The sequence below is a fragment of the Delphinus delphis genome, chromosome 8 (genome assembly GCF_949987515.2).
Source record: "Delphinus delphis chromosome 8, mDelDel1.2, whole genome shotgun sequence".
Lineage (NCBI taxonomy): Eukaryota > Metazoa > Chordata > Mammalia > Artiodactyla > Delphinidae > Delphinus > Delphinus delphis.
Genome location: NC_082690.1, coordinates 28544318 through 28560152, shown reverse-complemented (window position 1 = coordinate 28560152; position 15835 = coordinate 28544318). Strand labels below are relative to the sequence as shown.

The following is a 15835-nucleotide window of genomic DNA, read 5'->3' as shown; positions in this document are numbered from 1 at the left end:
TCAAAAATACAATGACTGGCTGAAGGATTCAATAGAAAGCTTCAACATCAGACTCAACCAAACAAGAGAAAGAATCAATGAGTGTGAAGGCACCCAATTTGAAAATATCTAAGTTAGAGTAACATTAAAAAACAAAAAAAAAAAGAAAAGAAAATGAAGAAAACCTACAGGACTTATGAGACACCATTAAGATAAACAATCTATGAATTATGGGAGTTATAGAAGGAGAAGAGAAGAAGATAGGGACAGAAAGTTTGCTTAAAAAAATAATGGCTGAACATTTCCCAGATCAGGGGCAAGATTTGTATATTTGAGATTATGGGGCTCACAGGTCACCATATTAAAGTCAAAGAGTTCTTATCCAAACACATTATAATAAAAGTAGCAAGAATTAAGAAGTTTGCCACTCATAAAAGATCCTCTAAGGCTATCAGTGAATTTCTCATCAGAAATATTATAGGCCAGGCGAGAGTGGGAAGATATATTCAATGTGCTGAAAGAAAAAAAAAAATTCAACCAAGAATACTTTATCTGGCAAAGTTGTCCATCAGAAATGAAGAAGTAAAGGCTTTCCCAGACAAACAAAAGCTGAGGGAGTCCATCACCACTAGATCTGCCTCACAAGAAATACTGAAAAGAATTCTTCAAGCTAAAATGAAAGCATTCTAATTAATAACATGAAAATGTATGAAACTATAAGGCACACTGCTAAAAGTAACTATATAGGCAAATTCAGAAAACTCCAATGCTGTAATATGATGGTATGTTAATCACAATTCTAGTACAAAAGTTAAAGGACAGGGCTTCCCTGGTGGTGCAGTGGTTGAGAGTCCGCCTACCGATGCAGGGGACACGGGTTCGTGCCCCCGTATGGGAAGATCCCACATGCCTTGGAGCAGCTAGGCCCGTGAGCCATGGCCGCTGAGCCTGTGCATCTGGACCCTGTGCTCCACAATGGGAGAGGCCACAACAGTGAGAGGCCCGCGTACGACCAAAAAAAAAAAAAAAATTAAAGGACAAAAGTATTAAAAATAACCATAATGGATATATTATATAAAAAGATGGAAATTGTGACATCTAAAACATAAAATGGGGAGGAGTAAAAGGGTAGAGCTTTGTATGCTATTGAAATTAAGCTGGCATTAGCTTAAAATAGACTGTTATATCTATGTTTTATGTAAGCCTTATTGTAACCATAAAGTAAAAACCCACAGTTGTTACACAAATCATAAAGAGAAGGGAATCAAAATCACTATGGAAAATGATTAATTCACAAAGACAGCAAGAGATGAAGAAAGGAGCAAAGGAATTACAAAACAGCCAGGAAACAATTCTTAAGATGGTATTAAGAAATGGATAAATTCCTAGAAACATACAATCTACCAAGACAGAATCATGAAGAAATATAAAATCTGAACAGATTGATAATAAGTAAAGATATTTAATCAGTAATCAAAAACTTCCCAGCAAAGAAAAGCCCAGAACCCGTGGCTTCATGGGTGAATATTTAAAGAAGCATTAATACCAATCCTTCTCAAACTCTCCCCAAAAATTGAAGAGAAAAGAACACTCTCAAATTCATTTTACAAGGCCAGCATTACCTGACACCAAAGCTAGATAAGGACATGAAAGAAAAGAAAACTACAGGTCAATATCCCAGAAAAATATAGATGCAAAAATTCTCAACAAAATACTAGCAAACTGAATGCAACTACACATTAAAAGGTTTATATACCAGGATCAAATAGGATTTATTTCAGGGATGAAAGGATAGTTCAACATCTGCAAATCAATAAATATTATAAACCATATTAATAGAATGAAAGATAAAAATCATGATTATTTCAATAGATGCAGAAAAAATATTTGACAGAATTCAACATCCTTTCATAATAAAAACTCTTAACAAAGAAAGCATAGAAAGAGTACCTTAACAAAATAAAAGTCATATATGATAAGCCCATAGCTAACATCATACTTAATGGTGAAAAGTTGAAAGATCAGGAACAAAATAAAGGTGCCCACTTTCACCACTCCTATTGAACCAAGTATTGGAAGTCCTACCTAGAGCAATTGGCAAGAAGAAGTAGTAACAGGCACCCAAATCAGAAAGGGAAAAGTAAAAAATGTCTCTGTTTTCAGATTATATGCTTTCATATATAGAAAATCCTAAAGACTCCACCAAAAAACTATTAGAACTAATAAATGAATCAGTAAAGTTTCAGGATATAAAATCACCATACCAAAATCGGTTGAGTTTCCATATACTAACAATGAACTCTCTGAAAAATAAATTTTTAAAAATTTACAATAACTTAAGAAACAATAAAATGCTTAATAATAAACTTAACCGAGAAAGTGAAAGACCTGTACACCAAAAACTGTAAGATATTGATGAAAGAAATAAATGGAAAAATATACCGTGCTTAGGGATTGGAAGAATTAGTATTGTTAAAATGTCCCTCCACCAAGGAAATCTACAGATTTAATGCAATCCCTAGAAAAATACCCATGATATTTTTCACAGAACTAAGACAAATAATCCTAAAAATTTGTATGGAACCACAAAAGACCCCCAAACCAAAACAATCTTGAGAAAGAAAACCAAAGCTGGAGAAACCACACTTCCTGATTTCAAACTACATTACAAAGTATTGTAATTAAAACAGTATGATACTGGCATAAAAACAAATACATACAACAATGGAACAGAATCAAGAGCCCAGAAATAAACCCATATACTTAGAGTCAACTAATATTTGTCAAAGGAGCCAGGAATACTCAATGAAGAAAAATAGTCTCAATAAATGGTTTTGGAAAAACTTAATACTCACATGCAAAAGAATGAAATTGGACCCCAATCTTATGTCACTCACAAAAATTAATTCAAAATGGATAAAAGACTTAAACTGGTCATAGCATTGATATTTTTAGATATGGCACAAAAAGCACAGGCAATGAATGCAAAAATAAACATCAAACTAAAAAGTTTCTGGACAACAAAAGAAACAATCAACAATATGAAAAGACAGCCTACATAATGGGAGAAAATATTTGTAAATAATATACCTGATAAGGAGTTAATATTCAAAATATATAAGGAACTCATACAATTTAATAACAATAATAACAATCTGATTTAAAAAGGAGTAAAAGACCTGAATGACATTTCTTCAAAGAAGACCAACAGATACATGAAAAGATGCTCAACATCAGAGAAATCAATCAATCTGGGAAATGCAAATCAAAAGGACAATGAGATATCACTTCACACCTGTTAGAATGGCTATTATCAAAAAGACAAGTGATAACAAGTGTGCAAGGATGTGGAGAAAAGGGAACCTTCACAAACTGTGGGGAGAGAGGGATATAAATTGGTATAGCCACTATGAAAAACAGTATAGAGGTTCCTCAAAAAAATTAAAAAACGGGACTACCATATGATCCAGCAATGCCACTTTGGGTATATATCCAAAGGAAGTGAAATCACCACCTCAAAGAGATATCTGTATACCCGTGTACATTTCAGCATCATTATACATCATTATTATATATTAATATACAGTAGCCAATGCATGGAAACAACCTAAGTGTTCACTGATGGATGAATGAATGAAGAAAAGATATAAATAAAATATATTTTTTATATAAAATTTTATGAATTTTATGAATTTATATGAAGTACAATATTTTTCAGTGCCAAACTGAAAGCCAGTATCTTAGATTTGAGTTCTAAAGCTCTTTAAAAATTTTTTCAGTAAAGTAAAATAAAAATTAATTGAACTAGATTATCTACTACATAAAGATGGAAAGTGGGTCCTCAACTTGCATGAAAATCAAAGGAACAAGAAAATATGAAATAAGAAAAGCACCGAGTAACTCCAGGTTATATGCCAAATGTATAGCACTTACATAAATATCTCCAAACTTTGGTGGAACATTCATGAGGTTAAGGTCCAATTCAGCAACTTGATTTATTCGGTCCCTTAAATCATAGAACTGAATTGAGTTTAAGCCTAAGATATTCATATGTTAAATTATGATGTTTCTCATAAGTTGCAGGAAAATTATAGCCAGTCACACTGTCAGAACAAGCTTTCCAGTTTGGTCAATCTACTCAGGTAATCAAATTCCAGTTTCTGGTGAGCATAGAATTAGAATTGGATGTACTTTCTTGATAGTATTTCTTTATTAAATATTCATGAAAATAACTGGTATTTGTTATAAGAATCTTAATAGTTGGTTGTGGATCAATTGTGGTATTTTACCCTCTAATCATTTTACTCTCTTATTAAATAATAAAAATACTAAACTTTATACATGCATGTAGAAAATTTGTGTTTATAAAATCTGTCACTTACTAATTGCCTCGTATAGCCTCATAGGATAGCAGTTTTAGATACATTATCTCATATAATCCTTGGCATATTATATATTCAGAGTTGAGACAAGCAATTTTAAGGAATTTAGCCAAGGTTACCTGGCTAATAAGCAAAATCACAACAATTTGAACTTACTTGCAAAGTTTGCAGTCTTTCCCCTATATCTTTTTTTTTAACATCTTTATTGAAGTATAATTGTTTTACAATGGTGTGTTAGTTTCTGCTGTATAACAAAGTGAATCAGCTATACGTATACATATATCCCCATATCTCCTCCCTCTTGCATCTCCCTCCCACCGTCCCTATCCCCCCGCTCTAGGTGGTCACAAAGCACCAAACTGATCTCCCTGTGTTATGCGGCTGTTTCCCACTAGCTATCTATTTTACTTTGGAGAGTGCATATATGTCCATGCCACTCTCTCACTTCGTCCCAGCTTACCCTTCCCCCTCCACATGTGCTCAAGTCCTTCTTTATGTCTACATCTTTATTCCTGTCCTGCCCCTAAGTTCTTCAGAAACTTTTTTTTTTTTTTAGATTCCATACATATGTGTTAGCATACGGTATTTGTTTTTCTCTTTCTGACTTACTTCATTCTATATAACACTCTCTAGGTCCATCCACCTCACTACAAAAAACTCAATTTCATTTCTTTCTATGGCTGAGTAATATTCTATTGTATATATGTGCCACATCTTCTTTATCCACTCATCAGTCAATGGACACTTATGTTGCTTCTCTCTCCTGGTTATCATAAATATTGCCTCAAAGAACATTGTGGTACATGACTCTTTTTGAATTATGGTTTTCTCAGGGTATATGCCCAGTAGTGGGATTGTTGGGTCATATGGTAGTTCTACTTTTAGTATTCTAAGGAACGTCCATACTGTTCTCCATAGTGGCTGTATCAATTTACATTCCCACCAACAGTGCAAGAGGTTTCCCTTTTCTCCACACCCTCTCCAGCATTTATTGTTTGTAGATTTTTTGATGATGGCCATTCTGTCTGGTGTGAGGTGATACCTCATTGTAGTTTTGATTTGCATTTCTCTAATGATTAGTGATGTTGAGCATCCTTTCATGTGTTTGTTGGCAATCTGTATATCTTCTTTGGAAAAATGTTTATTTAGGTCTTCTGCCCATTTTTGGATTGGATTGTTTGTTTTTTTGATATTGAGCTGCATGAGCTGGTTGCATATTTTGGAGATTAATCCTTTGTCAGTTGCTTCATTTGCAAATATTTTCTCCCATTATGAGGGTTTTCTTTTCATCTTGTTTATATTTTCCTTCACTGTGCAGAAGCTTTTAAGTTTCATTAGGTACCATCTGTTTATTTTTATTTCCATTTATATAGGAGGTGGGTCAAAAAGGATCTTGCTGTAAGTTATGTCACAGAGTGTTCTGCGTATGTTTTCCTCTAAGAGTTTTATTGTGTCTGGCCTTACAATTAGATCTTTAATTCATTTTAAGTTTATTTTTGTGTATGTTGTTAGGGAGTGTTCTAATTTCATTATTTTACATGTAGCTGTCCAGTTTTCCCAACACCGCTTATTGAAGAGGCTGTCTTTTCTCCGTTGTTTATTCTTGCCCCCTTTATCAAAGATAAGGTGACTATATGTGTGCGGGTTGATCTCTGGGCTTCCTATCCTGTTCCATTGATCTATATTTCTGTTTTTGTGCCAGTAGCATACTGTCTTGATTACTGTAGCTTTGTAGTATATTTTGAAGTCAGGGAACCTGATGCCTCCAGTTCCGTTTTTCTTTCTCAAGATTTCTTTGGCTATTCAGGGTCTTCTATGTTTCCATATAAATTGTGAAATTTTTGTTCTAGTTCTGTGAAAAATGTCAGTGGTGCTTCGATAGGGATTGAATTGAATCAGTAGATTATTTTGGGTAGTGTAGTCATTTTCACAGTGTTCCTTCTTCCAATCCAAGAACATGGTATATCTCTTCATCTGTTTGTATGATCTTTAGTTTCTGTCATCAGTGTCTTATAGTTTTCTTCATACAGGTCTTTTGTCTCCTTAAGTAGGTTTATTCTTAGGTATTTTATTCTTTTTGTTGCAGTGGTAAATGGGAGTGTCTCCTTAATTTCTATTTCACATTTTTCATCATTAGTGTATAGGAATGCCAGATATTTCTGTGCATTAATTTTGTATCCTGCTACGTTACCAAATTCATTGATTAGCTCTAGTAGTTTTCCAGTAGCATCTTTAGGATTCTCTATGTATAGTACCAGGTCATCTGCAAACAGTGACAGTTTTATTTCTTCCCTTCATATTTGGATTCCTTTTATTTCTTTTTCTTCTCTGATTGTTGTGACTAAAGCTTCCAAAACTATGTTGAATAATAGTGATGAGAGTGGGCAACCTTGTCTTGTTTCTGATGTTAGTGGAAATAGCTTCACTTTTTCACCATTGAGGATGATGTTGGCTGTGGGTTTGTCATATATGTCCTTTATTATGTTGAGTTAAGTTCCCTCTATACCTACTTTTCGGAGAGTTTCTTTCATAAATGGGTGTTGAATTTTGTCAAATGCTTTTTCTGCATCTACTGAGATTATCATATGGTTTTTATCCTTCAATATGTTAATATGGTATATCACTTTGATTGACTTGTGTATACTGAAGAATCCTTGCATTCCTGGGATAAATCCCACTTCATCATGGTGTATGATCCTTTTCATGTGCTGTTGGATTTGGTTTGCTAGTATTTTGTTGAGGATTTTTGCATCTATATTCATCAGTGATATTGGCCTATAGTTTTCTCTTTTTGTGTTATCTTTGTCTGGTTTTGGTATCAGGGTGCTGGTGGCCTCCTAGAATGAGCTTGGATGTGTTCCTCCCTCTGCTGTATTTTGGAACAGTTTGAGAAGGATAGGTGTTAACTCTTCTCTAAATGTTTCATAGAATTCACCTCTGAAGCCATCTGTTTCTGGGCTTTTATTTGTTGGAAGATTCATAATCACAGTTTCAATTTCAGTGCTTCTGATTGGTCTGTTCATATTTTCTCTTTCTTCCTGGTTCAGTCTTGGAAGGTTGTGCTTTTCTAATAATTTGTCCACTTCTTCCAGGTTGTCCATTTTTGGGCCTATCTTTGCTTGTAGTAATCTCTCATGATACTATGTATTCCTGCAGTGTCAGTTGCTACTTCTCCTTTTTCATTTCTAATTCTATTGATTTGAGTTTTTCCCTTTTTTCTTGATGAGTCTGGTTAATGGTTTATCAATTTTGTTTATCTTCTCAAAGAACCAGCTTTTAGTTTTATTGATCTTTGTTATTGTTTCCTTCATATCTTTTTCATTTATTTCTGATCAGTTCTTTATGATTTCTTTCCTTCTGTTAACTTTGGGGGTTTTTTGTTCTTCTTTCTCTAATTGCTTTGATGTAAGATTAGGTTGTTCATTTGAGATGTTTTCGTTTCCTGAGTTAGGATTGTATTGCTATAAACTTCTCTCTTAAAACTGCTTTTGCTGCATCCCATAAGTTTTGGGTCGTAGTGTTTTCATTGTCATTTGTTTCCAGGTATTTTTTTTATTTCCTCTTTGATTTCTTCGGTGATTTCTTGATTATTTAGTAGTGTATTATTTAGCCTCCATGTGCTTGTACTTCTTACAGATATTTTCCTATAATTAATATCTAGCCTCATAGTGTGGTGGTCTGAAAAGATATTTGATGTGGTTTCAGTTTTCTTAAATTTACCAAGGCTTGATTTGTGAACCAAGATATGATCTATCCTGGAGAATGTTCCATGATCACTTGAGAAGAAAGTGTATTCTGTTGTTTTTGGTTGGAATGTCCTATAAATACCAGTTAAGTCCATCTTGTTTAATGTATCATTTAAAGCTTGTGTTTCCTTATTTATTTTCATTTTGGATGATCTGTCCATTGCTGAAAGTGGGGTGTTAATTCCCCTACTATGACTCTGTTACTGTCAATTTCCCCTTTTATTGTTGTTAGAATTTGCCTTATATATTGAGGTGCTCCTATGTTGAGTGCATTAATATTTACAATTGTTATATCTTCTTCTTGGTTTCATCCCCTGATCATTATGTAGTGTCCTTCTTTGTCTCTTATAACATTCTTTATATTAAAGTCTATTTTGTCTGATATGAGAATTGCTACTCCAGCTTTCTTTTGATTTCCTTTTGCATGAAATATCTTTTTCCATCCCCTTACTTTCAGTCTGTATGTTTCCCTAGGTATGAAATGGGTCTCTTGTAGACAGCATACATACAGGTCTTGTTTTTGTATCCATTCAGCCAGTCTATGTCTTTTGATTGGAGCGTTTAATCTATTTACATTTAAGGTAATGATCAATATGTATGTTCCTATTACCCTTTTCTTAATTGTTTTGGGTTTGTTATTGCAGGTCCACTCCTTCTCTTGTGTTTCCTGCCTAGAGAAGTTCCTTTACTGTTTGCTGTAAAGCTGGTTTGATGGTGCTGAATTCTCTTAACTTTTGTTTTTCTGTAAAGTTTTAATTTCTCCATCGAACCTGAATCAGATCCTTACTGGGTAGAGTAATCTTAATTGTAGGTTTTTCCCTTTCATCACTTTAAATATGTCCTGCCACACCCTTCTGGCTTGCAGAATTTCTTCTGAGAATTCAGCTGTTAACCATATAGGGATTCCCTCGTATGTTATTTGTTGCTTTTCCCTTGCTGCTTTTAATATTTTTTTCTCTCAATTTAATTTTTGATAGTTTAATATGTGTCTTGCCATGTTTCTCCATGGATTTATCCTGTATGGGACTCTCTGTGCTTCCTGGACTTGATTGACTATTTCCTTTCCCATATTAGGGATGTTTTCAACTATAATCTCTTCAACTATTTTCTCAGTCCCTTTCTTTTTCAATTCTTCTTCTGGGACCCCTATAATTCGAAGATTGGTGCATTAAATGTTGTCCCAAAGGTCTCTGAGACTGTTCTCAAATCTTTTCCTTCTTTTTTCTTTATTCTGCTCTGTTGTAGTTATTTCCACTATTTTATCTTACAGGTCACTTATCCATTCTTCTGCCTCAGTTATTCTGCTATTAATTCTTTCTAGAGTACTTTTACTTTCATCTATTGTGTTGTTCATCATTTTTTGTTTGCTCTTTAGTTCTTCTAGGTCCCTGTTAAACATTTCTTGTATTTTCTTCCTTCTATATCCAAGATTTTGGATCATCTTTACTATCATTATTCTGAATTCTTTTTCAGGTAGGCTGCCTATTTCCTCCTCATTTGTTTGGTCTGGTGTTTTTTTACCTTGCTCCTTCATCTGCTGTGTATTTCTCTGTCTTCTCATTCGGCTTAACTTACTGCATTTGGGGTCTCCTTTTCACAGGCTTCAGGTTCGTAGTTCTCGTTGTTTTTGGTGTCTGCCCCCAGTGGCTAAGGTTGGTTCAGTGGGTTGTGTAGACTCCTGGTAGAGAGGACTGATGCCTGTGTTCTGGTGGATGAGGCTGGATCTTGTCTTCTGGTGGGCAGGACCATGTCTGGTGCTGTGCTTTGGGGTGTCTGTGAATTTATTATGATTTTAGGCAGCCTCTCTGCTAATGGGTGGGGTTGTGTTCCTGTCTTGCTAGTTGTTTGGCATGAGTTGTGCAACCATGTAACTTGTTGGTTGTTGAGTGGAGCTGGGTCTTAGTGTTGATATGGAGATCTCTGGGAGTGTTTTCACCATTTGATATTATGTGGGGTCTGGAGGTCTCTGGTGAACCAATGTTTTGAACTTGGCTTTCCCACCTAAGGGGCTCAGGCCTGACACCCGGCCGGAGCACCAAGACTCTGTCAGCCACTTGGCTGCTAGTGCTCGAGGGTCTCCTGCAGATGGGAGGTGACTGTGGCTCACTGCAGGGACAAGGACACTGGCAGCAGAAGTTCTGGGAAGTACTACTTGTCGTGAGCCCTCCCAGTGTCTGCCATTATCCCCACCAAAGAGCCGGGTAAGCTCCCCCTATATCTTAATGTCAATTCTTAGTCTTTTTTTATGAATGTAAACTCTGGTCCCTTAATTGGACTTTAGTTTTTCCAGAACATGTGTGTATCTCTTACAGCACATCATCTAAAGAAAACCAGTAGCAATTTATTTTCTGTTAATTGTTACCCTCTTCTTATTTAATTAAATTTCTTAGGCTCTCTCTCCAGTTTCAAGAGGTACAATAAAAAAGAATAAATGAAATACCTCCAGATTTTATTAATTTATCTTATTTAATTATGCTTCATAATTTCCTAAAACCCAGATATAGAATATAGATATAAATGTTATCAGGACAGTTAATTTTTTTCAAGAAACTATAACTGCTTTAACAAAGAAAAATCTAATTTCTTTGTTTCACAAGGAACTACTCCTAAGATAAATACCTCTAGATTACCCAACACCCTAGGCTTCTTATGGTCACACTTAAAAGTCTCTAGCATAGGGAGGGGGAAGGGTGAGCTGTGACGGGGCGAGAGAGAGTCATGGACATATACACACTAACAAACGTAGTAAGGTAGATAACTAGAGGGAAGCAGCCGCATGGCACGGGGATATTGGCTCGGTGCTCTGTGACAGCCTGGAGGGGTGGGATAGGGAGGGTGGGAGGGAGGGAGACGCAAGAGGGAAGAGATATGGGAACATATGTATATGTATAACTGATTCACTTTGTTATAAAGCAGAAACTAACACACCATTGTAAAGTAATTATACCCCAATAAAGATGTTAAAAAAAAAAAAAAGTCTCTAGCATAGGATTTGTCACATTATCATGGAATGTTATATATTACTTCATTTTAGTCAAATTTTTCTTAATTCAAATTGGTCTCTTGAGAAAACCCCTTGTTATCTCATTTACTGCAGGGCTTTGAGGGCAAGCTTAACATTTCACTAATTGATTATACAAATAATTGCACACTTCACTTTTACTGTTTCCTTATATTATATTCCTGACATATCAATGACTCAGAGATTTTGTTTGTTTCATAAACTATAGATGTGGAGTCAACAGTTTTAGAGTGTGCTAATAGTTTATGGGTTTTTTTGTTTGTTTTTGTTTCAGTCTGTTCCCAGTATTCTAGAGGAGTATTTGCCATTTTTGGACTCTATGATAAGAGGTCAGTACATACCTTGACCTCATTCTGCAGCGCCTTACACATCTCCCTCATCACACCAAGTTTCCCTACTGAGGGGGAGAGCCAGTTTGTACTGCAGCTAAGGCCTTCCTTACGAGGAGCACTCTTGAGTCTGCTGGATCACTATGAATGGAACTGTTTTGTCTTCCTGTATGACACAGACAGGGGTAAGTCGCAATTCCACATCTACATAAGTAAAACTCTAATTTGCTATCTGAAATGACTTTGTATCACTTGTGTGAGCAAAATATTTTGATCCCTAATGTGGCTAAAATCAGAAAATGGTCAATGTGTATTCTCAGTGTTTTTATCTTGACTCTGGGGAAAAATTTTTAATTAAATGAACTTCAAATTCACAAGGTTACTTGAGCAAACCATGCTCTTTAGTTGAAATTAAAATAGATAATTTTTTTTTAATTTCCATGATGATATTTCAGGTGCAGTCATAAAATATGTATGTCCTTTACCTCAAATGCAAATTATTTCATGATTTGGAAGATTTTTAAATAGTATCAGGTTGAGGCATAGCATTGAGTTTGAAATATAAAATGTTAAATGAGTAATTGAAGGGTCATGATAATGAGAATAAAGATTTGGTGGTAAGGCTTCTGCTTGCTGGCAACCTTTCACTTTATCTTTACCTATCAGTCTTTAAAGATTAATAAGTGGTATGATCCATGTGTTGGAGAAACAAGGTGGATAACTAACACTAAATTATTGGCAATCCATACAGTTCTGTACAATGTTGATATACTTGGACTTTCGGTTGGAGACATAACTTAAGGAATTCCAATTTTTGTTCAGTTCTGCTTTTTATTTAGTGACCAGAATATAGCAACATATTATGTTTCAAAATAAACATCAGGGAATCACCTGTGGGGTTTTGTTTTCAGTTCTTTTTCCTTAAAGTGTAAGATTTAGAAGCAGACAAGAAGTTATAGTAAAAGTTCAAACAGGCAACATTTCAAGAACATGCTTAGTAAAATTCTACCTGTGAAGTGAGTAAAACAATAAATATAAAAACAATAAACAAAATAAATCATTTGAAGATATAATTATCTTCAAAATCCAAATATTCAGAATCTTATATTGAGACAAAAACTTATTAAATGAATTCATATTTCTCATTTATATTTACATATTTAATTAGATGGAAATGTAAGTCATATAAGATGTCACACCAATGATAGTCCTTTGTTTATATTGGCATTCTTCGTAAATTTTCCATTTGGAAACAAGCTCAGAAAATTTAATATCATCAGTGTATTTTCTTCATGGTTGTAGCATACTCTAATTCTCATTTTGAAATTTGGGAGCCTATCTATATCTCATGGTATCATTTTCCAATAGCTAACAATCCAAAGCATCCTAGAGAATGTATTACAGATTAGAGAGATTATCACTCTCCTCACTTCTAACTTTTGGAAATATTCTTAAGCTAGGGGACACTGAGAATTGAATCATAATGCAAATTAAAACAACAATGAGATACTACTACATGTCTATTAGAATGGAAAAAATTTAGATCACTGACAACATCAAATGGTGGTTAGGAAGTGGAGTAACAGGAACTTTCATTCATTGTTGGGGGGAATGTAAAATGGTACAGCCACTTTGTAAGACAATTTGGCGGTTTCTTACAAAACTAGATTTTCTCTTACTATATGATCCAGCAATCATGCTCCTTGGTGTTTTCACCCAAACCACACAGAAACCTTCACAGAGATGTTTATAACAGCTTTATTCATAATAGTCAAAACTTAGAAGCAACCAAGATGTCCTTCAGTAGGTGAAGGGATGATTAAACAGTGATACATTTAGACAATTCAGAACTGAAAAGAAATGAGCTATCAAGACATAAAAAGACATGGAGGAAACTTAAATGCATATAACTAAGTGAAAGAAGACATTCTGAAAAGGATACAACACTGCATTATTCCAGCCATATGACATTCTGGGAAAGGACAAACTATGAGACAATAAAAAGATCAGTGGTTTCCAGGAGTGAAGGGGAAGAAGGGATCAATAGGTGGAGCACAGAGGATTTTTAGGGCAGTGAAAGAGTTCTGTGTAATATTATAATGGTGGATGCATGTCACTATACATTTTTCCAAACCCATAGAATGTATAAAACCAAGGATGAACCCTAGTGTAAACTAGGACTTTGGGTAATAACGTACCAATGTAAGTTCATCAATTATATAATATGAGTGTCAAGTGAAAAAAAAATTCCACTTCAATAAAATTGATTTTAAGTGCTTAAAAAATTGAATCATAATGTCAAGAAATATATACTGGAATATGGATGAGATGGTTCTTCCTGTGGCTTGTTATGACACAGCTTAGTTTGCCACTTTGGGCAGAAGATCCTTATCTTATGGCATCTTGGTCTCATTGAAATACCAGTGGGACCTGTCTCACTTTCCTCTGCCCTTGTGCAAACCAGTCTCTGGCAAGGAGAGGATTCTAGGCATTCATGCATCAGTCTCCCCACCAAACAGGGATTAAAATTAATGATTTGCTTTTGCACCAGTTTGTACTTTTTAGGATCCTCACTCCTGCATAACAAGTCAGATGATCCAAACTTGGTCCACCTCCCATTACTTTTTACCATGGGATCTCTCTAGTATAAGCAGACAATACTTGGTTATTTAGAGATTCTTTCTCCTGGTTAAATTTCTGCCTTCAAAGGCTTAAACTCATCATGGTACCAGCACTATTTCTTCTAATAAGGCATCCTGTAACTTTTAATCTACCTATTAACTTGCTGCACAAAAGCCTGCTTTCTCCTGTCATCACCCTAGAATTTAACTGCTTACTTTTAACCAGTTGATGTAAATCACTCTCTAGTATTTCTTAGTTCTCTCCAATACTTACTTTGGGATGAATAGCTCGTCCTTTGAATTGCCTTCTATTATAGTAATTCGATCCAACTTCAAAGTATCCACCTTTAGGGACTTCCCTGGTGGTCCAGTGATAAAGAATCCACCTTCCAATGCAGGGGATGTGGGTTGATCCCTGGTCGGGAACTAAGATCCCACCTGCTGCGAGGCAACTAAGTCCACGTGCCACAACTACTGAGCTCTCATTCTTCAACTAGAGAGCCCACTGCAAACTACAGAGCCCATGCTCTCTGGAGCCCACATGCCACAACTAGAGAAGAGAAAACCCACATGCCACAATGAAGAGCCCACGTCACAAAAAAGATCCTGCCTGCCTCAACAAAGATCCTGTGTGCCATAGTTAAGACCCGATGCAGACAAATAAATAAATTTTTAAAAAATCACAGAGTATACACCTTTATTCCAAGTGGTAATTGCATGAATGAAAAATAACATGTCAGGAAAATGGCTGTTTCTTATGTTCAGATGGCTCACTTTGCCATGATACTACCATTTTTCTCAATATTCTGGGTCTTACGTAAGTACTTGCAAAAGACGAGAATAATTTTCCCTCTTTGAAATTATTGTGCTCATTTTATGAATTTAGGATCACAAGCCCAATTTACCTCCTCTTAGAGACAGTTTTTAAAATTATGTATCACTATCACCAACTGAGGTGTGAACCACAGTTATGAAAGTATGATTAACTTCTGTCACAAATATAGTTGTCTAAGAGTCATCCATATTTTCACATCATGAATAATTAAAAGAACACACATCAACATTAAAGGTCAGAATATTTAAATATAATGCAAAAATGAAGTGTAAAGAAATAAGATAGTATGGTACATTTTAGTACTTTTCTCTAATCCTCTACTGTGATCATGAACTGCTCATCTAAACATTTTTCCTGTTCTAAGTAGCTGCCTTAATATGACCCTGAATTTCTCTATGAACTTGAGTGGAACCTGACTTTCTGATGCCTCATAAATTCTTATTTTGGAATAAATTATTTCATTGATCCACTCAATTATTTCTGAAATTGTAATCACTATAGTGATACAGTGATATCTTAAGATACAAGAGCTTCACTCTATTATAACTTTAAGTAGTGTTTTAAAATGTTGAATTGCAATCAATAAAAGGAATCATACTTTATTTCCTCTGATATAAAACCTGTGTTCTAGTCCTGGTCTGCTGTTGATGAGCTCTGTGAACCTGTCTATATTTTTGTCCACACCTGAAGAAAGGAAGGAAGGAAAGAAGAAGAAGGAAGGAAGGAAGGAAGGGAGGGAGGGAGGGTGGAAGGGAGGGAGAGAGGGAGAGAGGGAGGGAGAGACAGAGAAAGAAAGAAAGAAAGAAAGAAAGAAAGAAAGAAAGAAAGAAAGAAAGAAAGAAAGAAAGAAAGAAAGGAAGGAAGGAAGGAAGAAAGAAAGGAAGGAAGAAAGGAAGAGAAAGAAAGGAAGGAAGAAAGAAA

At 35.1% G+C, this 15835-nt stretch overlaps 1 protein-coding gene across 3 annotated transcripts in view; it reads left to right on the top strand.

Moving 5' to 3' along the window:
* Positions 1-15835, top strand: part of GRIA4 (glutamate ionotropic receptor AMPA type subunit 4) — a 515737-nt gene that overhangs the window by 156526 nt on the left and 343376 nt on the right. For all 3 annotated transcript variants that reach the window (XM_060018030.1, XM_060018031.1, XM_060018032.1), the window contains exon 3: positions 11404-11643. In XM_060018030.1, coding sequence (XP_059874013.1) covers positions 11404-11643 — 240 coding nt within the window. The remainder of the gene's footprint in view (positions 1-11403; positions 11644-15835) is intronic.